At 39.1% G+C, this 24509-nt stretch overlaps 1 protein-coding gene across 4 annotated transcripts in view; it reads right to left on the bottom strand.

Annotated features, from left to right (window-relative positions):
• The window catches only part of CUL5 (cullin 5), a 160490-nt gene that overhangs the window by 37311 nt on the left and 98670 nt on the right, over nucleotides 1-24509 (bottom strand). For all 4 annotated transcript variants that reach the window (XR_004539837.1, XM_033948346.1, XM_033948347.1 and 1 more), the window contains exons 12-16: nucleotides 24231-24363; nucleotides 22647-22778; nucleotides 17269-17392; nucleotides 16863-17038; nucleotides 8055-8216 (exon numbers count right to left, since the gene is read on the bottom strand). Coding sequence is in view for 3 of the 4 variants with exons in the window: in XM_033948346.1 (XP_033804237.1) it covers nucleotides 8055-8216; nucleotides 16863-17038; nucleotides 17269-17392; nucleotides 22647-22778; nucleotides 24231-24363 (727 nt within the window). In the remaining variant the exon portion in view is untranslated. The remainder of the gene's footprint in view (nucleotides 1-8054; nucleotides 8217-16862; nucleotides 17039-17268; nucleotides 17393-22646; nucleotides 22779-24230; nucleotides 24364-24509) is intronic.

Here is a 24509-nt window from a genome sequence, read left to right as displayed (position 1 = left end):
GTCCTGACGTCTGGCCAGGACACCAGCATAAGGGAGACAGGCAGAGATTTTTTAGGCAAGCCTAAGTTGGGGGGAAATCCATCCTCTAGGGCAGGAACTAGCTCCAATGGCCCTTTTTGGAATGTTTGGAGGGTTTATGGGATTCCCCCCCCCCCCCTTGAAGCATGCTTGCATTTTTCTGGAGCACCATGTGCGCAATCCCCAGAACTTCCAACCCCTGATGCCATTTTTGCAGGTACCTGGGCAGAAATAGCAGGAAGACTCTCTCCAGATATCGAAGGCAGAGTCGGGCCAAATTCTGCCACCCCCCTCCCCCCATCGTGGGATGCAACACATGTGGAACATTGCTGCGCACCTAACAGCCATCCACCACAAATAAGGCATGAGTCCATCTGAGAGGTTTTCTGGCAAAACAAAGCTTGCAAGTGCTAAAAATAACTTTTGTGCCAATTTTGCACAAAAATAGCCCAGGAAAAACACCAAAAACCCTTAAAAATGTCAATTTTAGGATTTTAAGGGTGTGGGGGTAGGACATGCAGAGAAATCTCCCAAAAACCCCTTTTTTAGACCCCCCCTCCCCAAATCACTGATTCAGGCTGTGATGTGCTAAGTAGAAAAACATTGCTGAGAGAGCTGAAACAGCTTACAGGGAGATCCTCTGCCACAGGAAGCAGGCAAGCTGCACTACAAATCTTTGGACTACCCCACAGGCCGGACGTCCATGGCTGGGAACTTCCACCACCCTCGGACACACCGCACAGATGCCTGGTGGAAGAATGCAGTATGGCCCCAATTCTCGGTGCACCTCAACGGAGCCACGCATTCTGCGCTCCACCCACTAGCGGACAAACCTAGGGTGAACAAACTCCCAAGGGCCCTGAGCTCCGATCTGAAGTGCAGGCTGTCCAGAGGGTGCACTGACATGCAGCCAACCCCCTAGAAGTAGACTTTTCCAAAGGTCTGTGATCTCCAGCAGTCAAGAGTTGTCCCCGCAGGGAACCTCTACAGCATGAGGGGGAAAACTGAGAAAGCAGAAAAGACAAGCTCCGACAGCCCGGCTTGTAGGAAAGAAAATGGTTCTTGAGGGGACAGTGCTGAGGTGACAAGGGTGAAGCTTAAATCTCTGAAATATGAGGTTTCCTACAAGTCCTGGCAGGTAGAGGAAAATAACTATTAGTCCCAGAATAAAGTGGGATTGTACAAGAAAGTATACTGTGCCTAAATCATTTAAAGGGCAGTAAAGTGTGGTTCAGGCAGAAAAGACCATGTGTGGAGTTGATTTCTGACTCACTGGTGCTACTTGCTGCAGCTTCCCAGCATAAATCTTAGTCTCAAACCATTTGATGTGTGCTCCTTCCTCCCAGCTTCCAGAACTTACACCACCAGCCACCTAGATGTGCAAAAGAGGTTACCCCTAAAAAAAACACAACACCAACCCCCCCCCCAAAAAAAAAAAAAAAAAAAGTAGCATCCACTTCTAAACCACCTTGCAACTCCTGTGATCTAATGGGTGTAGTGAAGGCAGGAGCAATACCAGTCATGGCAGCTAGTTTAAGAGCAGAGCTAGAATGGGCAGGATTAACTGGAGATTATTCTTGCCCCAACTACAATACTAGACCACCAGAGATTGTAAAATGGGCCCAGAAAGAACCTAAAGATGGGGGTAGGCATTTGGGGGGAGGAAGAGAAAGAAGGAGGGAGTGGGGGAAGAAAAAAAGGGAGACAAATAAGACGAAGCACAAATTTTCAGCTTTCTTAACAAATCATTTTTTACCAAAAACATGGCCAGAAGTTAAAATAACCATTCAGCCAAAACCAAAAGTGAGCAGAAAAAAGATTCTGGACCAGTTTTGGCCCTATAACCGAAACAGAAACTGAAATTCATTTAGCTTCTAATACAAAGTAGAAACAATAAGACTAATTCAGAATCAGTATGTGAACTAATACATAATAGTGCTGCCTGATTCACATCGGTGAATCAATTCAAATTGATTCGTTTTAAAAAAAAAAAAAAAAATCGAGCTTTCCGATTCACTGACCAACCCTTCTCCCCGAATACCTTTGAGCCTCCTAAAACACAGCAGCAGCACTTTGGCAGCAAAAAGCTTGTCCTAAGCGCTGCCTCTTGCTGGCTGTCCCCTGCTGTTTCTGCTTTAGGAGACCTGATATCAGAGCTTACGGTGGGGGGGGGGGGTCGGTTGGGAAATGCTGCATAGGCGCCAGCGCTGTGGGTATCCTCAGCGAAGGCCAGCATGTTTTCCCCTTCTCCCCACCATCGTCCCACTTCCCTCTGGCCTCCCGGTCCCTGGTGATGTAGCGATAAGAAGTCAGTGTTCAGTAATTATGAATGCTTGACAAGGTCTTACTTGATAATTTTATTTTCTTTAGTCCTACCAGACCATTCCAGAACAAGTGGGTTATGTCTGTTTACCAGCAGTTGGGGGACAGAAAAGAAAAGTAGTTCCAAGTGGTTCACTCTCAAGTGAATCATGCAACCTAGAATGCTCAGTATTTGGCATAGCAAAGCAATGGATTTCATAATCATACATATTAGATCATATTAAATAGACGAGGGTAAATGTCAGGTTATCACAATACATGATCCATCAAGCGAGGCATATACTGTACTGACATACAAGTTGTACACCGAGTCAGGTACAGAGCCTCTAGAAGTACCCTGTGCGGAGAGAAAAATATCTCTCCCATTTTTCTCTTGCATCAAGTGCCTTTACGCTATGGTACCAAAAGAAAACAACAGAGACTGTACCACTAGAAACCTGAAATGTAAGTGGGTGAGGGTAATAAGGATTCCCGTCCTCAATTTAACTGTAAAGACGATGAAAAAGAAATACTCAAACTGAGGATCCAAACTGCCAAGTGCACTGCTGACAGAAGGCAGAAAAAATCCATAATAGAGCCAGAAGATAGAACTGGATTGAGAACCCCTGCTTTATAAAGTACCAGCGTAACAGATAAAATATGCACCTATAATTTAGGTACAAAAGTTGTGCTAGCCAGAGTTGGTATATATGTTTGCACCTAAATAATGGAGCCACAGGTGATAACTTATCCTTTAAGTTACACATAACAGAGTGCTAACCACTGCTATAAAGGAATAGTATTTTCCTTTATAGAAAAGGCTCCCTCTAGGTGCTTAAATATAGGTACACCTTTATAGAACTGCCCTCAAAATGCTGTATGACCAAATAAAATGTTTTAATTGGGAGGGTGGGGGGTGGATTATCTTATTCTTCCATTTAAATCATTAGTTTTCTCACTTGCATCTGAGAAGTGGTAGCCTGTAGGTAGCATCAGAGATTATGTACTTTATCCCCAGAAAAAGCAAGGGTTATTGGTACAAGAACAGCACTAAAGTGATTTAGTTCTGATTAGTTTTTCATTCTATCCCTGGACCAAAAAAGGAAATACAGAAGCAATATATTTTAGGAAAGTGGTTCTCAACCAAGTCCTTAAGGCATACCATATCACTCAGATTTTTTGGATATCCATAATTAATATACATAAAATAGAGCTGCATACAATAGAGGCGGTACATGCAAATCTATTTCACACATATTTATTGTGGGACTCCTGAAGACTTGTGACTGCCACCCTGATCAGACATAATGAATAAATAGCAATGTAAAAATGCCGAACGCAAACAGTTGCAGCCGTTTTACACAGAAGGCAGCATAATATTTTGTCTCAAACTCCTTATAATTTAGTCTGGAGCAGTGGTCTCAAACTCGCGGCCCGCCAGGTCCTATTTTGAGGCCCTCGGTATGTTTATCATAATCACAAAAGTAAAATAAAACAGTTTCTTGATCATATGTCTCTTTAGCTATAAATTACAATATTATTATCAAGACTTAGCCAAAAAGAAAGATTTATAAACTATAAAGAGTTTTACCTCATGCAAAATTGTCATTTCTTTAATAAAACATTAACTATTTTTTCTGCGGCCCTCCAAGTACCTACAAATCCAAAATGTGTCCCTGCAAAGGGTTTAAGTTTGAGATCACTGGTCTAGAGGAAGAAATGGGGACGGGAACACTCAGCACCATCAAGTGTCACCCCTGCCCAAAACAACTCAGCCCAATAAAGGAGTTGGGGAGGGAGGGGGTGACTCAGCAGCACCAAGTGTCACCCCTGCTCCAGTTAAAACAAATATAACAGGAGCCAAATATGAAAAGAAGAACTCCCTGCTTAACTAACATATAATCTATAACTAGGTCAGGAGCTTGTATAAAAGCACCAAGGAAGAGCTGCACAGTCTGACTGACTACAATCTGTTTGGAGACAGAAAAAATATTGAGCATTCTAGGCTGTACAATACCCTTAAGGGCCGAATCACTTGAAACTACTTTTTTTTCTCGGCCTCTTTGCTGGTAGATGGATATAACCCACTTGTTCTGGACTGATCTACTATGGATGAAAAGGAATTAAGCTTTATCACAAAGAGGTGCATATTAAAACACCTGGGATGTAGAAGTTCATTGGATCTACATATATGACAGGAACAGAAAAGATTATGTGTATAGAGGAGGAAAACCTTGGGGTGATAGTTTCTGATAACTTTGAGGCAACAAAATAATATGAGATGGGGGCCAAAGCCAGAGATGCTAGGATGCAAATAGACAGGCCAAATGTCTCTCTTCACTTTTAAGATGATATCATTATAGACTGAACAGAATGTACAATTCTAACCACCTTACTAGGTAGACCAGATAGGCCATTTAGGTCTTTACCATCCATCATCTACTATGCTATGTTTCATTTACTTAAATACTACATATAAATGGTTACAGTTGAAATATTGTGACAAAAACTGATGTGGGTTGTTCATGCAAAGAAGCCCGCAAATGTCAGAGTTGAAACAATTATATTTGGAAGAACGGGTCAAAAGTTCTCAAAGGTTATGCCTTATACTGAAGAGTCACAGTATATCTTTTGCATTGTTCACTTGGAACTGTTCTTGCTATTTTTTTATGTATCCTCTGCTTGTTTTGGTCTAAAAATTAAAATAAAAAAAGTTTTCAAAGGTGCCTGTGAGAGACTAAGAGCCTGTTTTACAAAGCCACACAGCAACAGCCCCGAAGCCCTTAAAATCTCTATGGACGTCGGGGCTGTTACCGCAGCGGCCTGTGTTAAACCGCTTCATAAAAGAGGCCCTAAAAGTTACAGGAAATATATTGTGGAATTTATTGCTATTCAAGAAGGTACCACAGTTTAATGAATGAAGGCAACACATTCATTTTACACATGAATACTTAATACTTTTTGTTAAATAAATAATCCAAATATAGTCTTTTTGTCTAAGCAATTTATTAGCTGGGGTCATCTTTATCCCATCAAGTTAGATTAGGATAAATTATTTTTTTAAGCATAAGTTATGCTAAACTACAGACTATCCTAGGGTATTCACAAATTTTTCTCAGCATTGTATATATTGTATAATGAGTATATTTTTAAATCTATGTATAATGAATATTTTAATACATGTCTATAATTTCATCTCCCTAACCTTTCATCTCCCTACCTTTGCTACTATGCAGTTTTATAACCTTTGGGACCAAAACAATCCCAGGAAATTTATTTTTGTGTATGTCCCTCGTTTATAGTTATTTTTGCATATTATATATTTAACAAGATACTTTGTTCCCCTTTATTGGAAGATTAGGTTTCTACCTTTGATAATCTTCTTTCTGATACTCCCTGGAGGACTCAGCACAGTTACTTGCCGAAACAGGTATTATCTCGGGACAGAAGAGATATTCTCACATGTGGGTAAGATCATCCACAGAGCCTGGTATGGACAGCATTGAAAGTGAACTGTCACCAAGTCTTAAGAAACTTTGCCACTATCTGCACCGCGCATGTGCAAGTGCCTTCCCGCCTGACGTAGGCTTGCGGTAATGCATCAGCCGGATCCAAATTAAATACAATGGCAGGAGACAGAAGAATCATAAAATCTGCATGAGAACTACTGCAATCAAGATCTGGCATGGCTAAATGAGACAGCTTCCAAACAGGAAGCTTCGACACAGACAACACAGATCGAAAAAGCTCCAATGCTCCTGCCGGCTGCGTCAAACGAGCAGGGTCTGAAGATACACCATTCAGAGGTGCTGAATAAAATCAGGTGAAAAGGCCCACTCCGTAACCATGGTAGGGCTCTGTTGAAGTATTTGCGTCGTATTAAAAGAGTCTCCAGACTCGGGACACAGGCATACAGCGCCAGATTCCAGAGCAGCCCATAGGCGAGATTTTCTTTGGAAGGCACAGACCTAGGCCGGCTCCTCAGCCCAAGATTACTCAGAAGAGGCAAAGTCCGAAGCTCCCGCCTCCTCCCCCAGCATGCTACGGCACGCGGTACACAATCACTGATCCGGCACCCATCTGGCGCAATCAATGTTCACATTCAGAAGATTAGGAGATAGGGAGTCCATCCCAAATAATTTTGAGTCAAATTGAGGGTTTTTTGAGGCAGAAATAGAAGTTAGAAAAAAAGATCGATTTTAAAATCCAAGATGGCCGCCATCACAAATCTGCATCAAAAACAGCAAAAATAAACAAAAACTGAAAATAAAAAAATAGAGATTTGGGGTCTGGGGAGATGGGGGACCTGAATCCTACCCAAAGAAATTATGAAAAATGACTTTTAAATCATTCCCCAAAGGAAATAATGGAGGTACTCACAGTTCTGCAGTGCCTTTGCCTGTCAGTATTTTTAAAAGCAGCTAAGTGGAGAGAAATAATTTCCTGCCTCAGAAACAGCACCAAATGCACAGAATGGAAGATCTTAGGACTGCCAGTCGGCCAGATACAGACTACAACCTCCGCCCCCAAGGATCTTGTGCCAAGCGGTCAGGGGCAGGAAAGGCAGCCTGCGCTTTGAAACCTGGGTGGGTTTCCGTCCAGACACGGATACAGCCTGCGCTAGAAACCTCTGACAGCAGACTCCCACGGGAAGGACCCCAGGTTCTTCAAGAAGGTGGCACACAGCAGGCTGACGCCACAGATTCACCAGAGCTTCTCTGTGAAGCTGCATTCCAGTACCGCAGGATTACGTTCTTTTCTCTGACAGAGGACCACTGGGGAGGAGTCTCAAGTCATTGAAGCCACCGAGAAATGAACTTTAAGTGAAAAAATAAGAAATAGAAGCATTGCATCTGCAAAAAACTTCTGCATGGACTGCTTGCAGAAATTGAAACTGGGATTGTTTACTAACTCTCATGCTAAGTGGGTGGAGCATGTGCTCATAAAAGTTGTGGATTTCTGCAATACCCGGACTGCGGTTTGGGATTGAACACCTAATGTATGGAATTCGGAAGGGACGTAACAGAATTTTTACTTTTCAATTGCTTAGATTTTTACTATATTTATGGAGTATAAATTAATTTGAACTATTTTGCCATATGCCCTATTAGTTCAGCTAAAAATTCAGTGAAGTTAGAGCAAATTATGACATGCTCACAGGATATTAAAGCAATTCAGTGCACTGTCTCAAAGGGGATAATTCCATGAAATAAGTACTAACATTTACTTGCTGAATATGCATGTAAATTATTAGAATAAAGGCATATATGCAATTTACATGTGCAAATATACACAAATGTCAAAATTCCACCTATGTGCTATTCTGTAAATAGAGGCAGTACATGCAAATCTATTTCATGCATATTTATTGTCGGAATTCTGAAGACCTGACTAGCTAGGTATGCACTAAGGACTGGGTTGAGAACCACTGTCCTACAAAGAACAATGAATAATCATGTCAGACTGTACTATGAGCAATCTCTGTAGAGATCCAAACAAAACCAGAATCTACAAAGACACAAAACTGGTGGCAGGGCTATTTTTTTGCAATAGACATGTAAATTTTATTGCCTTTATTGCCTTTTTATCACATTGTTTTACATTTTAATTTATATGGATTTTGCTCACACCTTTTTCACTAGTAACACAAAGTGGGTTACATTAAGTTACACTAGGGTATTTTGCTGTTTGAATCCAAGTAAAATGATTCTTTGAAAATAAAATAAGAACATTACCCATAAAGTCCTTCTTAGCTCTGCATCAGGAAGCTCTGTTGCCAGTTTCAGATTTTCAAAACTGATTTTCTCCCTTGGTCTTTGGTTCCAGGCAAACAGAACAGCCAGCTGAAATGTAGTTACCTCCAGGTCATACTGGCCAACCTCATTCTTAAATGTAATCTGTAAATACAAGGCCTTTCAATTTTCAGAGTGAATGTATAATCCGTTATACACCTTAAAATAGGCACATCGTTACACTACAAAGACTTCAAAGTAAGTGGCATGATATCAAAGTACAATAAAAATATGTTTTCCATCATGCTCAGAAGTGTACTTATTATATACACAGTACTATTTTTGCAAAATATTTTATTTACTTGCTCTTTACTGCTTTTTTCTCTTGCTTCTTTGGGCTTCCAGCACAAATCAGAATCAGCTTGGTTTGAATACAGTGCCATTAGTCTTCATTCATAGCTATCTGGAACATTTCCCCATATATTTATAATCTTCCTCCCAGCTCAACCCAGAAATCAAAACAATCCTAGACCAGGGGCAAGAAACAAACTTCCTTCAGCTAATAAGTCCATTCTGTTCTATTTCTTAGGATATGGTCACTTGATTCTGTTTCTCTCACTCCCATCTTATTATTGTCATTGCTCTCCAAGAATACTACACTTACCCCCTCCCCAATCGCGGTTTCCCTACTTGCGATTTCACATAATTGCAATTTTTTTTGGGGGGGGGAGGAGGAAAAAAAACCCTCATATTTTTGTCTTCCCCCTGGCATTCCGGCCTTACCTGGTGGTCTAGCTTGTTTTCGGGGCAGGAGCGATCTTCCTATGCTCCTGCCCCGAAAACCAGCTAGACCACCAGGTAAGGCCGGGATGTCGGGGGGAGGCGGAAGGAAGGCGGGGGTGGGTCAGAGCCGGATATTCACGGTTTTTCGCCATTCACAGTCCGGCTCTTCCCCTATCTCCCGCAAATAACGAGGAAGAAGTGTACCCACTATTATACTATTTTACTTTGTATCCTTCACACTGGCTCTTAGCCCCTTCAGTCTGCTTTTTGTTTCACTTGCTCAACAAAACCTGTTCTAAGTCCACCTACTTGACCATCTGCAATAGCAGTGTCCTGCAAACCTTCTTTTTGCTCCAGCACACTAATGAAGCAGATGTTTTACTGTAGCAAACCCACAACCCCGCCTCACAAGGCTTGATATAACACCTTATACACTAAAACCACAATATTAAATTGAATCCACCAAGCAATCAGAAGCCAATGCAAATCAATTAACAAAAGGAACACATATGTATAACGTGGAATACCTCCAATCACCTGTGCTGCCACATTCTGGGCCACCTGCAAGGCCCTCAATGACTTCTTAGGCAATCCACATAAAAAAGCATTGTAATAATCAAGACGCAGCAGTACAAAACATTGCATAACCTGATAAAAATTGGTGGAAGAAAGCAAACCTTGTAGTTTCAGTACTAAACAAATCTTAAAAATTACATTCCTAATTACAGCAACAATATGACCTCGAAATGACAATGAGGAATCTAATAACACCCTTAAGCTTTTTATCTCATACTGCATTGGAATCTGAACCTTATCTCATATTGCACTGGAATCTGATCAAAGACCAAGGGGAATCCAATGTCCCAGTGCCTTGCAGCTTTGTTCACATCATAGTGTTGCTGATGCACAAATACTATGCTATTTTTCTGTCTACTTCCCATCTTCTGTGCTGGTTTTGAGCACACACATTTTTTTTAAATGAAGGCATACAAAATAAAGTTATCTTCTTTTCAGATCACTGCACCACCCCTGTGTTCTCTTGGGATTTGTTTCTACTGATTCTATGACATTTTCTGATTTGATAAAGAATCTGGGTATCATTTTAAATTATGTTCTTGCTTTCTCACCGTACCTCCCACAATCTTGCTCTTGCCTTATGTAGCTTATGGGGCTGCTCTTGCCTTATGTAGCTTATAGGACTTCTCTATAGTGCCTGGTAAGTCTTCACATTCTTGTACATTCTTCGCACTCTGCTGCCTAAAAAATATGATTCAAAATGCATTGAAGTATGAGTGTGTTTCACTGATCTACAGAACATTCTCTACACCAAATGTGCCAAACTACAGTCCTGGAGGACTATAAAACTAGTCAGATTTCCAGGATATTCCTAATAAATATTCATAAGAGAAATCTGATCAATATCTGCTCATAAGAGAAATAGCTCAATATTCATCAGGGAAGGCCTGAAAACCAGATTGGTTTGCAGTTCTCTAAGACTGCAGTTTGATACTTTTTGTTCTATACTTTCAACATGAAAGAATTATAGAAATATTCAGAGTAATTAAGAAGCCAAAAGGACTTGACTAGAAAACTTGACTGAGCAAATCCAAACTAGCTCCATTTACAAAAATGCCATTAACAGGACCTATAAGTTAAATAGAATCCAATCATAGAAATTGAGTTGATTCAAATACTCCTAGATGAAGCTGTTCTCCAGAATAAAGTTATTCAAAAGCATAGTAGACTAGGGGAAGGCTATAAGAACATTTAAATATGTGGATACCCCTTGCAAAGCTGTCACTGAAGGTATGAGCTAATTTAAAAAAAAGTAGAAACTGTTTGACACAAGACATTGGTTAATCAAGCCATCCCATCCAAATCTGAAACTTCAAAAATGCTGTTGAACAGTTTCAAGATTACACCATTAATATGACCTGTATGAAAGGATGGCAAAAAGGAAGTTATTGCTGAAGAAAATCTATATGATATGCCACACTGCATTTGTAAAGAAACACTTAGAGGACACTCCACACAAGCAAGAGAAGGCTTTGTGATCTGATAAGACCAAAGTTACTTCAAAGTTAATTGTATGTACGGTTTACAACAAACGCTGCACATCACCCTGCTAATATCATCTCTATGACAAAGCATGGTTGTGGTGGCCTCATGCTATAAGGACACTTTGCAGCATTAAATAGGGTGGCTTGTGAAGACCAAGGGAAATATGAAAGTATAAAATATAGGCAGATCCTGTAGGAAAATGTTTTCTAATCTGTATCTAGGGAGATTTGCTTTTCAACAGGACAATGGGCCTATGCACAAGGCAAAAATAACAATGGAGTGGCTCTGCAAGAAGAAAGTGAAAGTTCTCCAGTCAAACTCCAAACCTGAATCTATTTAAAAAAATTAAAAAAAAAGACTGCAGACCAAGTCAACCTGAGTTTGAGCTATACTGCCAAAGAAATGGGCATAAACTGCACTCTCTCATTGTAAAAAGTATCCAAACTGACTAATTTTGGCTTGCTATAATAAAAAGGCATGAAATCTTATGCAGTAAGACTTTTTGGTTTCTTATACCTTTTGACCATTTCTATAATTCTTTCATTCAGAAAGGGTAGATACAAATATGTTGCTGAGATCAGTGAAAATCTCCTACAGTAATGCACTTTGAACTGTATTTTTTAGACAGCATAAGGTGTAAAATGTGTAAGGTGTAACTAATAAATGCAAAATCTATACATTCTTATGTTTGATGTTTGTCACCCTCCCTTTGAATATTGAAACATTCTCTCTAAACTATACTATCTGGCTCCTCTTTAAGATGACCAAAATATGGTTGCATGATTCATTGTATCACTGCTTCTGCTTCTCTTTTTTCATTCACTTGTTGTTGTTTTTTTACGAGCAAATGACAAAATTTTCCCATTCAAAAATTCTCACACTTTCAGCAATGAATTCCACTTCCTCTCAACAATCTATACCAGAGGTAGACAACCATTTTTTTTTTTAATTAGAAGGCTACTTCCTATTTCAGAGGGATCTCATAAGGCTGCATATTATATGCAGGTTATATAAATGTATACATTCAACATGTATGTACAAAACAATATACATACTATATATTTAGATACACATTTTTGTTTAAAAACACACTTTCATAACTCAAAACTCATGTAAAAACCCCAAAACAAAACATCATTAAGCAGCTTTTTTACTAAGTGCATTAGGCTCTTAGGCCCAGATTCTCTAAACGGCACTGTTAAACTCAGTAAAAAAATGCTATTTAAATGATGTTTTTAACTGAGTTTCAAGGCACAGGAATCACACCTCCATAGGTGCTTTAGGACGCCTAACGCCACTGTAGGCATTGCTAACACCAGAAGTGGCATTAGGTGGCTTTAAGCACCTATGGAGGGGCAATTCACATCAAATGTACATGCCAGAAATGTAGGGCTGGAAAACCCTGGCCTACATTCCCAGCGCCTACCTTTGCCGGAGGCGTGATTCTGTAACCAGTGCTGTCACATGATTGACACAAAGTTGGCGGCTGCTTTTAAAGTGACCGGTGACAATGGCGCCAGTTAGAGAATCCAGGCCTTATGTCACCTAAAAAATTGTCGCTGACTACAAGCACGATTCTATAAATGTTAAATGCCCATTATAGAATCGTGCTTAGGTGGCGCAAAGGATTCTAATATTTAGATACACCTTATTTATGCCAGGGTTTTCTTTGCCTAAATGCCTGCACCTAAGTTAGATGCCCAATGGTTCCTAACTCAAAAACAGTGCTGAACTCAAAATTACACTCACGATCCGCTCCCTAATTATGCCCACTTTTAAGTATGCGCTTTGCACTAGGTACCTAACAGTTATAGAATCACACCTACCATAATAGGTGCTTAACTTTCAATTAACTGCAATTAGTGCCAATTAAGAAGTGTTGAGTGCCAATTTTGCGTATTACTCAATTAAGGCCCAGTTTCACTAAATCGCGTGGGCAGATTCCTGGACAATTTTAAAACAGCGACTGATTCACTATCTTTACTGCAAGCAGTGAACGATTGAGTCAGGGCAGTCTCCTGTCACGGCTTCTCCTGGCTTTTTAAATTTTTTATGGGCCAGATATTTTGCGTGTATTACACACGCAAAATATCAGCCCAAATAAAACCAATTTTAAAAAGCTCCCCCTCCTCCTGATAAAGTGCTCCCTCCCCGCACCAAAAAAAAAATGCAACCCACCACTTCAAAATTATGGCAGGAGAGATTCTCACTCTCTCCTGCCATTGATTCGATTCCCCTCCCCAAACCAAAAAACAAACAGCAGGAGGGATGTCGACTCCCTCCAGCCACTGAACCACTCCCCATTCCCCCCTCCTCCCACCCTGTCTGTACCTGTAAAAGTTGGGAGTAGGAGGGGTACTCAGTCCCCTCCTGCTCCGTAGCCTCCTGCTGATGCCCACCACCCCCTCTTCAAAATTATGGCAGGAGATTCCCACTCTCTCCTGCAATTGGTCCCACTCCCCCCCCCAAAAAGAAACAAACAAACAAACAGCAGGAGAGATGCCGACTCCTTCCTGCCACCAGATGCCCCTCCATGTTCCCCGCCGGTATCTATAAAATTTGGGAGCAGGAGGGGTGCTCAGTCCCCTCCTGCTCCATAGCTTCCCGCCGATGCCCACCGCCCCCAGCTCAAAATTATGGCAGGAGATTCCCACTCTCTCCTGCCATCGCTCCCACTCCCCCCCCAAAAAAAAAAAAAAACAGCAGGAGAGACGCCCCCTCCCTGTTCCCATTCCCCTCCCCCCTGCCAGTACCTGTAAAAGTTGGGATCAGTAGGGGTGCTCAGTCCCTCCTGCTCTGTAGCCTCCTGCGATGCGTCTGGGCCTTAGGCCACGCCCCGGTGCCTCATGTGATGCACGTATATTTGTAATCCAGTCAACCATTGGAGCTACTTCTGATCTTCCCCCTTCAACAAGAGCCTTGTTTCGCCAAATTATGCTGCTTCAGGAAAGAAGGAAGGTAATCCAAACGCGCACAAACTGCTGTAGTGAGGAAGTTCTGCAAACTGCTACCAGTTGCAATCGTCTAAAGCTAAGTATTGTTGGAGCTTTTTTCTTATTTTTTTCCTTATTATGGGGGGGTTTGTATTTGCTATTACACTGTGTTTGCCTGGATTATTTTGGGACAATTTTTGAATGTAGTTTCACTTGACCAGTGGGGGTTAACCCAGGTTTTTCTCAATGGGTCCTTTGAGCCCTTGAGTTATTCACTTGGTTCCCCTCCCGGTCAGAGGAGCCTATGATTTAACTTTTGGAGCCCTTTGTGGCTTTGTTAATCTAGCTAAGCTAGTTGTCTCAGCTAGACGGTTCTGAGACTCGTTTGGTAAGTTAAATGGTTCTTGTTCCCATTTATATTCTCGGCTAAACATCATTCTGTCAAGTAAAAATTTTACATTTAGTAGTTAGTTTTGACAGTAACACTGGTTTTTGTATTACTTTGTAGCTAAAAATGGGCTTAACAAGCGGTAAAATCCTGCCTATAGACATTTCTTAGTGCAGCTTAGTAAAAGGGCCCCCATGTCTCAATGCATAAAATGGGACCTGTGGTAAAATAACTGTAGCCCACTTTGATAACTTCTGCCCCCTAAGAGTCCCTCTGCATGAATCAAAAATTAAGACCAAACTAAAAAGCACTCCATAACCAACTGAGCACACAAGCTCAATAACAAAATACACACTAAATATAACAGAATCTTTAAAGAAAACTCTTAAACAGAAAAAATACATGCTATTTATAATAGGCAACCAGAGCCAACCTACAATTGCCAGTCACTCTTAGTTTATATAACTGCAGTTTTACATAATTCAGAATTAAATATAGTTATAGTTTATACCTTTTGGCTTTAAACAAGAACACAACGGTGTATAGTCAAAAGGTATAGAAAAGAACTCCAAAAATTAGGAAAGCACACAGAAAAGAATGCATACAAAAAATCTGGAATGGTCCCAGAACCTTTTGGATGACAGTTTTTGCTGAATTATATTGCTACATAAGCTCATTTATATTTTGTCTTTTTGTTGAGTGGATAACTTGAAGATTCCTGATGCAGGTTCTATAGCTGAAACACGGTCCCTATCAGGTCCGTTTTCTTTTTCCACTTCACAATTTTGTTATTAAAGTTTTTAGTTTGAAGGTCTGGTCTTCTCTGCTCCTTTGGTTTTTCCAAGAACCCAATACCCACACCTACTAAAGAGAAGTGCCAAAAAGCAGCAACAAAATAATTGGCCTTTAGCAACTGCTTAAAGCATTTCAAAGATCCCTCCTCCTGCTGCATATTGGATAATGCATTCCAGAGCTTAGGGGCTAGGTATAAAAAAGCCCCAGTGTGACTCCCAATATGCTGTACTCAAGTGGGAACTGATAGTCTAAATCTTTTTCAGACCTCAGCATTCACCTCAATGCATATGGTAATACTAACTCAGCAAGAGGAAGAGAAAATTTCTCAAAGAAAGCCCTATAACTTAATATCAATATATTATATGTGTAGTAAACCCTTTAACATGTTGTAGCCCAGCATGTTTTCTTTTCATACCTCCTTTCTAGAGGAACAATAGCAGATTTTTTTAAAAGTATCAAGTACTGCAAACTCTTTATGCTCCTGTATCTCTGAAAGCCCTGAATTGAAGAGGTTAAAAGGCACATTTATTATAATAGCCCAATGTGGACACATTTTTCCTTTTGCAGGCTGCTTCAGAGGCAGTGAATGTCAACTGAACAAAATATCAATAAAACCGGTTCTTCATAAAGGATACAACCGAGAAACTTGTTGCCCTGTTATTGTTCCATTTTGTTGATAAAGGGGTTTTTATGGTATTTCAGTGTTTTTACTATGCTTCTAGTGTTCATGCTCTCACAGACAATGCCACATTGCATTCTGGGATCAATGCAATCATAACTGTGTCATTGGAACATATAAAATTGGTCTCAAAGTGGTCTGAAGGTCAAAAAATCAAACATGAAGAAAATTTAACCAAATCTGAGGGAATGACAAAATAAAAACGAGAAAAATGAAGAATTATGGAGGGAAGTATAATAAAATTAAACCAGAAAGGCATAAAAAAATATCTAAGTTTGGAACATTGAGGAGAAACAAAAACACAGTTTCTCAGCTTCATGGAAAATGAAAAACTGATGGTCCCGTGAGTCAACATCAGGCAGGAAGGCACTGACATGCATGTGGTATGGGCACTGCCTAAAGATTTAACATGACAGTGCACTTGGCAGTGTCCATACTAGGTTCCATGGATGGCATCACTCACATGTGATTATGCCCGGTTATCCTCAGAGAAAACAAAAGTACACGTCAGCTTTCTGGCACAATTTTTTCCAAGTGTTACATTCTTTGCATCTTAAAAAAAAAAAAAAAAAAAGGAAAAATTCCACATGCATTAAAACAAGCTTATGTAAAAGGTTATGTTCCAATGTCTTAAATATAGCACTAGAGGCAAAATCTCATGGTGCTTTCTGAAGAAAATGTTTTTATGGGGTTTCTCCTTTCCCCCAAATTGCAAAGAATTAAGCCCTACGGCAAAATATGTGCTGTTTAAAACTGCAAGTAAATTAACCCTTTTTCACATGTATTTTCTTAGTTCTTGATTTATACAATTATTAGGGCTGTGAAGAACTCTGGTAGGACGACACTCGGGCACACAAAATTTGGGCCCTAGCACCCACTGCTAGGCCTGGGCAGACAAGCTTCAACACCACAAAAGAAGGAAAGCAAAGAATAAGGAAAGAGAGCTAGGTAGAAAGGGGATAGCCTTAAAAAGCAGAACAGAGATTTAAAAATAAGCAAAAGAAATAGATATAAAAAGGTAAAAAGACTAAAATACTATTAACAAAACAAACAAAAAATATAAAACACTTTCCTTAGCATCTGAAAAAGTATGTGGTATCCATATTTTTGAAAAAGGTTCCCTTGAATACATTTTAGATATAACATATAAACCAAAACCTCTGTACACTCACAATGCCATTTGACATGAGGTGATGCCAATGTAACTTTCTGCCACTGTGATTCTTTTTGTAGAACTCTTCAACCTCAGGGATCAGGTCTTCCAGTTCAGTAGGTAGTGACACAAATACCTTCTCAGAGCTGCGGGACCAGGCACCAGCATTTAAAATCTTAATATTTACAGAGTCGGCTGGAGAAAAGGAAGCAGAAAAATGTATAAATAGGGTATGTTTTTAACTGATTTTTTTCTTATCACAAATAAACAAAAACTAAATAAATAAGGAAACAAAAAAAAGGCTATGACAATTTACCTCCTTAAAAAGGAAAATGCCAAAATAGAACTGACATCAACATCTTCATGAAAAGGCAGTTATAAATCCCAATAAATAAATAAATAAAATACATTTTTGAAAGTCATACCTGGTAAAGCCAGCTTATTATTCTTGTGCATTTCTTTGAAGGACTGGTTCAAGTCTTCAGATACCTTAATATCTTGGAACATTCTAGCTAATTTATTTACATAATCAGCAGGCATACCAACTTCCTGGAAAAAAAATTAATCAAAATAAAATACAACACTGAAAAATTATACAAAGCAATTAAAAAGTGAACAATTCATATAACAGCGTTAAGCAACAATCTCATAGATAAAAAACAAATAAACATATTTTGCTGGCATAACTATTTTAACTCTTGAAAGTCTACAACATAGATTACCAACACAGACAAATAGTCTGGGGAGGATAATATCCTTCCCCAAAATTCTGAAAAGAATCTATGCATTATGGAGCAATTTTATAAAGTTATTATCATCTGTACTGGCCACAAGCGCAAGCAAATGGCCTCTTATAAAATACAGAGCAGTGTAAATGTATATGTTTGACATCATGTGAGTGAATTATAAAATTTGTAATTGGTACTATATATATTTAGCACTCTGGTCATGCATATCTTGGAAATCAGGTAATAGGGAATCTCTGAGGGTCTGTGAAAGGAAATTGAGAGCCCCATGGCACATCAGATTTTCCACAAAGAACCCTTAAGGACTAAGAGGCCAATAGAGTCCAAACTAAATTTCAAGAAAAAGAAAAAATTGGCCTACCATTAAAATTTTCCCAAGAGAAAAAGATTGAAAGGGACAGTTCCAATAATAATGAAACTCAATTTGTTGTTAATTTCTAAACACTATTACTCCAATGGACTTCAGTATGAGCCATTTAAAAGGCGCCCAGTATGGATTAGAGGCTCAGGCAGTGACTTTGCGATGACTGGCATCATCTAGACAAAGTCTAGATAAAGGCTACTGCCTCATACATCATATTGTCCATGGTATAAAAGAAAACCTCGAGTGTATAAAAGTGAATAAATAAACAATCCTTTTCAACCATTCACTCCTGGGATACAATGTATAATCTCCCAAGTCTTTCTAATTAAAGTGTCAATGGCAAAAAGTGCTTGTGCTGGAATAAAGTGTCCATGGCATAAAAAAGTGCCTGTGCTGCGATTAAAATGTAATTTATCAAACAGTAATGGTGTAGTAGTGATATTCTTTTTTCTTTTGGGTATTTTGTTTATATTTTTTCTTCTTTTTTTGTATCACTACTACACCATTACTGTTTGATAAATTACATTTTAATCGTAGCACAGGCACTTTTTTATGCCAAGGACACTTTATTCCAGCACAAGCACTTTTTGCCATTGACACTTTAATTAGAAAGACTTGGGAGATTATACATTGTATCCCAGGAGTGAATGGTTGAAAAGGATTGTTTATTTATTCACTTTTATACACTCGAGGTTTTCTTTTATACCATGGACAATATGATGTATGAGGCAGTAGCCTTTATCTAGACTTTGTCTAGATGATGCCAGTCATCGCAAAGTCACTGCCTGAGCCTCTAATCCATACTGGGCGCCTTTTAAATGGCTCATACTGAAGTCTATTGGAGTAATAGTGTTTAGAAATTAACAACAAATTGAGTTTCATTATTATTGGAACTGTCCCTTTCAATCTTTTTCTCTTGGGAAAATTTTGATGGTAGGCCAATTTTTTTCTTTTTTTCTTTTTCTTGAACATCAGATTTTCAACACCTTAAGGAAGTTTTATGAGAAGCAAAACAAAAGAAAGGCAAAGCCGATGTTACAATACAACACAAGGGATTTTATTGAAATTTCCTATGGGAAGTCCCAACTAGGATCCTGGTTTCGGCAGAACACTGCCTTCCTCAGGGGACATACCAAACTGATAACAGGATATTACAGTGGTATCTCTATTTCAGGTAGTCTTGAAAAAGACTTTTAGGAACGTACTGAAAGAAGTACTGACAGCCAAACTTCTAAAAAGAACTTGTCAAGGAACTCTCAGTGAGAAGTTGAACCAAAAGTGTGTTTTTCAAGACTACTTGAAAGAGAGATACCACTGTAATATCCTGTAGTGACATCGGCTTTGTCTTTCTTTTTGTTTTGCTTCTCACTGTGCTGGGCAAATGTCGAGGAAGTTTTATGAGCCAGACACATGCTTTTACAAGATAAACTAGAGGAGAGTGAGGCTTTTAGGTTCCCAAAGTAAGGGGCCATAAAATTCCTTTAAGTGTCAGCAGCTATTTTCACATTGGGGCCAGAGGTAGGAGGAAAAAAATTGAATTTGGTTACCATGGGAGCAAGGTAATAAATTGACTGACAAAATGCAGATGGAAAAAGGCTATAAAATTAGTGGTACAGTGCTTAACCTTTGGTCTGGGAATGAAAGGTTTGGCAGATTGATTTTAAATACTATGATGTTTCCCTCCTTGCCCAATTCAGGGTCTTCATTTTTAATTTTTAAAAGCAAAGCTTTTTTATATTATTACATTTAACTTTGTGAAGCATAATGCATAAAATTTGTATTTAAAATTTTTGATTTACCATAAAAAAGATAAAGATTAAAACAAGTTTTACTAGCAAGAAGCCCTGAGTTTTTATTTCTTTTTTGGGGATAAGCACTTATTTGTCTAAAGGCCATTCTCTAGTGGTGACTAGAATGACACGGGGACCGTTTACAGCGGTAAACCGTGGTCACCGCAGTAAATCCGCAGTAATGGGGACATTTGCAACTGGTTTACCACAGGAATGGGGACAAGACCTTTCACTGCCCCACGGGAATGGGGACAAGACTGTGCTTCGCCTGAGACACCCTTTCGCAAGTTCCCAGCTCTAGCTAGGATTTCTAACCTGGAACTCAATCCTAGAGGGACCCCATACCTACAGAGGAACTAGAGGAGGGTTAAGCCAGTTACTCCCCCCCTTATGTGTCGCACGGCATGTGGCACATAGACAGTCCTTGGCTGGCCATTCATCGCAAATCTGGAATGAATCCTGGCCTGAGGAGTCCATCTGGACCACCAGGGAGCTCCTGGGGATGTATGTGGGGTGATCAGGGTCACACTGGATCACCAGGGAATTTTTTTTATTGAATGGGAGAGGGTGATAAGGAAACCCGAGTTGCCAGGAATTTTGGCTGAATAATGTTATTTGAGGTAAAGTGATACTTTTCGTATTAGGTGATCCTTTGATCCCAGGGTGTACAGATGTGGTGCTACAAAAGGAGTAGGAAAAAATACCCCACATCAAAATTCAACATGGATTTTGAGATCAGGAACAATTTCAGATTTTGTTTTTTGCATGCCTACTTTGCTATCCTTTAAGAAACTTTCACTTCAGTGTGAGATTTCTAGCAGTAAAAAATAAATATAACAGCAACACAGTGGGGGGGAGATCAAAAAGGTTATGTTATGGTATTTCTATACTATACCAAAATCACCGGTTTTTCTATACTATACCAAAATCACCGGTTTATCAATTTGCATATATTTATGTTTATAAATGTTACACTTATAAATATTTTATATTAAATACATGTGAATATGAGTGCTCAGTGCCCAATCTCCTGCATTGGAGCAACAGTAAGATTAGAAGGGGACCATCATCACACTCATAAGTCCGTCTCTTCTTCCAAATTTTATGATTACTGATAAGAGCCGCTGCCAAACTCTCTGGTCAGATCTCTACTAATGTACTAAACAGTGGCACTTAGCTTAGATGATATCAGTTCATATAGATGTTCTCAATTGTGGCTCCGCAGGATTCCACCATCTAGTTGTGCAATGTGTGTGTGATGGTATTTCTATATATATACTGCCTTCCTTAAACCAGCAGTCAACCCAATATACACTCAATAAATTTCATTAGCTACATCTTTAGCATGGTGGTTTTTCTACTGATTATACTGCAATTAAAAACAAAACTTTGCATAGTCAAGTAAAATTATCATGGAAAAAATGGAAGTACATAAGCATCACCATACTGGGCAGATCAAATCTTCATCAATGGAAGATTAGGTTTATACCTTCGATAATCTTCTTTCTATTAGTCCCTATAGGATTCCATGTGCTAGGGAAGCGTGGTTTATCAAATGTAGTTATCTCGCCTTTTTTGCACTCAATGAAACTGTCAGATCCAGAAGAGAAGCATCCTATAGTGGTTCAAATGGGACTTCTCCAAGGCCCTGCAGAACAATGTTAAGATTCCAGAAAGGGAAAGGAAGACACCAGAGGTCGCAAACGAGGTGCCCCTCTCACAGCTAGACACAGCTGGATGATTAGAAAGTGAACTAGTGCCTCTGCGCGCTCTAAAACATGAAAGGCCTACAACCTGAACTGTAAGGGGGAGCCATTGCTAAACCTGTTTCTAGGTCCACATGAAGGGGAAAAAAAAAAAACAGGACCACCGAAAAGGGAGCCCCCTCAAGCTCCACATGACTCATAGCATACCAGCATTGGAAAGCCATCCAGGTTTTGGCATAAGACACCATATTAGAGGGTTTCATAGAGTGCAAAAATGGCAAGATAACTACATTCGGAAAACTGCATTTCCCTAGCACATGGAATCCGGAAGGGACGTAACAGAAGACCAATACCCTGCTCTCAACAGTGGCCAAGTGGATCATTATGATTTCAGATTATGTCTCTCTCCAATGCCTATATACTTTATCCTTTTCTCATTCTAAAGGAAGTTCATGGGGTTTCTCTTCATGCCATTATCAGAATGGTGCACTGTAGATGCTGGCACTGCAACCTGGAAGCGGGGACGTTGGACCATTTAATATTTACTGTCCCTGCATTATGATCTTTTGGAAATCTATTTGGTCTCAAATAAATGGGCTATTAGAAAATCATGTAGCACTTTCTTATGATACTATTCTGTTCGGCATGTCAATGAGGAAAAAAAGTCAAATTTCATCAAGTAATAACAAACTTTTATTGTTAATGACAGGAGTCGCCATGCAACATATTACCAATAACTGGAAAAATTATACTAATCTTAGCTATGCATTCTGGTGGAATTCCTTATGTCATATATATATATATAAGATGAAAAGAGTAATTGCTTTGTAGAAAGGGAATTATAACAATTTTATAAAGATATGGGGTCCATTGGCAAATTACTGTAATAAGTAGACATCATTTTTTTTTCATTGATAATATATTTGTTTCTTAGGGGGTAAGGGGTTGATATGAAATAGTATTGCATAATTAAGATTACAAGAATTATATGATATGTTCGCTTAAATTAATTGAGGAGGGGTGGGAGGAAGGGATTTAAACTTTATGTATATATGATGATTAGAGGAAGTATTTCAAGTATTTTGTAACACTTTCAAGGATATCATTTTGTGTACTTGTTGTAAGATTTAAAATGAATAAAGAAGTTAAAAAAAAAGAATGGTGCACTGTACATAAATGTCACATTTATCTACTTACTCTTAGCCATTCTACCATGTTCTCTTCAATTTCACTATCAGCAGAGATGTCTAAAATCAGGCGCCTTGTTAAATGAGCCTTATGATATCGCATGAAGACATCCTTATTCTGCACATACTTAAGTACCAAAAGCTGGGGAGGAAAAGAAAACAATGACATTTCAGCCTTTCTTTATTTTCCATAAGACCTACCCTTCAGCCTAGTAAGCAGACAAGACTAATTTTGCTCTACAAGCATGCCAACAGGAAAGACCTGCAAGTACAAACGACATAAAAAAGCACTTGGGATAAAGGCCCTCAATGTTCTAAATACTACAGACAACAATGCTGTATTATTACTTATTTTGTATGAACTTGTCCTTTATTTAGGCAGATTTATTCAATGGCCTTTCACTATGAGTCTTCATAGGCTAGATTTTACCTTTTAAACTCTACAAAAAAATGGCAACAAATCATGCAAAATAAGGACAATTTTCAAAAGGAATCTAGCTGCTTAACCATTGAGCTGGGCAGCTAGATCTCTTGTTTCTGAAATGCCTCACACAGAGAGGCACCACTTATAGATGACTAGATGCAATCTCCATAACAGTCTCCAAAATGTCCCAGATCTCACTAGGCTTTTCACAATGCTCATCTCCCTACCGACTCCACTTAGTTCTTGCAGACAGACAACTTAATGTACTGGCATAGAGATGCTGTGCAAATTTGCCACCTTGGATCCCACATCAGTCTGAGAGCAAAGGACTGCTTAAGCCAGTACAGTCAATTCTAACTAAAGCAGGAGCAGCTACATTGGACTAAGGCTACTTCATTTGCAGCACAGAAACTCATAGAAAAGTTATTTGAAGTCCATTGTCTCCCTGCTGCATCAGGCAAAGGCCCAAGATCAACAGGTAATTCCAGAATGGTGTTTAAAGCTGACAAACAGGCATGTTTAGGTAGAACATCAATCTCTGGGAAATGCAGAAAAAATGATTTTTAATCCTGCAAGAGACCAGCAATAACTGGCAGGAAATATGTGATGCATTCCTAGTCTAACAAAGGGAATTATATGCTCCCAGGACAGCCCCAATGGAATGAGCAGCATCCTTCATGTACACACTAGTTTTGGGAGTGTACTATAGCTATTATGTGGTATGCAAATAATAAGAAACTAGAGCTGGTTCTTTCGTCTAAAAAAGAAAAGCAGAATCCAAGAGAGGAAAGAATAATGGAAGAGACTGAACAAATTATTTTTTCAGTTGTGTTTTGGAAATATTTAATTAAGAGGGAGGGTCTTGGTTAACTTCATATATAAAAGAACTTCTTTTTAACATAGTTATCAATTTCTGGATATTAAATGTATATAAAATTTGATGCAGTTCTTGAAATTTCTACATATCAAGTAAGGAATTATTTACTCTTACTGTAATCAAAACTCATTTATATCATAATGCTGAATGACCTCACAAACAATAGTTCTGTAGAAGCAAAAAAAAAAAAAAAAAAACCTATAAAATAAGAAAATTCTTTACTCACTCGGATGATAAATTAAAGTGCATAGGATTTCAATTCCATTACAAAACTTTGAGAATACTGTACATACCACTTCTTTAAGCTTTGCTTCTATTTCTTCAGATGTCAGCTTTTTACTTAGTGGTGTTTTTCTTAACAGCATATCACAGTAATTGGCAAGCAGTTCAGGGCATTTTGACTCAGGCTGTGTTTTCAAACCCACCCTAATTGCAGTAAAAGAGATTCAAGTTTAATTAATAGTACCATCAGGCTCAGTATTTAATACATGCATTTAGCTCACACCTTTTTCCAATGTAAGCTACATTCAGATACAGAAGTTATTTAGAACAGTGTTTTCCAGGCACAGTGG

Source organism: Geotrypetes seraphini, chromosome 6 (genome assembly GCF_902459505.1).
Source record: "Geotrypetes seraphini chromosome 6, aGeoSer1.1, whole genome shotgun sequence".
Lineage (NCBI taxonomy): Eukaryota > Metazoa > Chordata > Amphibia > Gymnophiona > Dermophiidae > Geotrypetes > Geotrypetes seraphini.
This window is presented reverse-complemented; position numbering and strand designations above follow the sequence as displayed.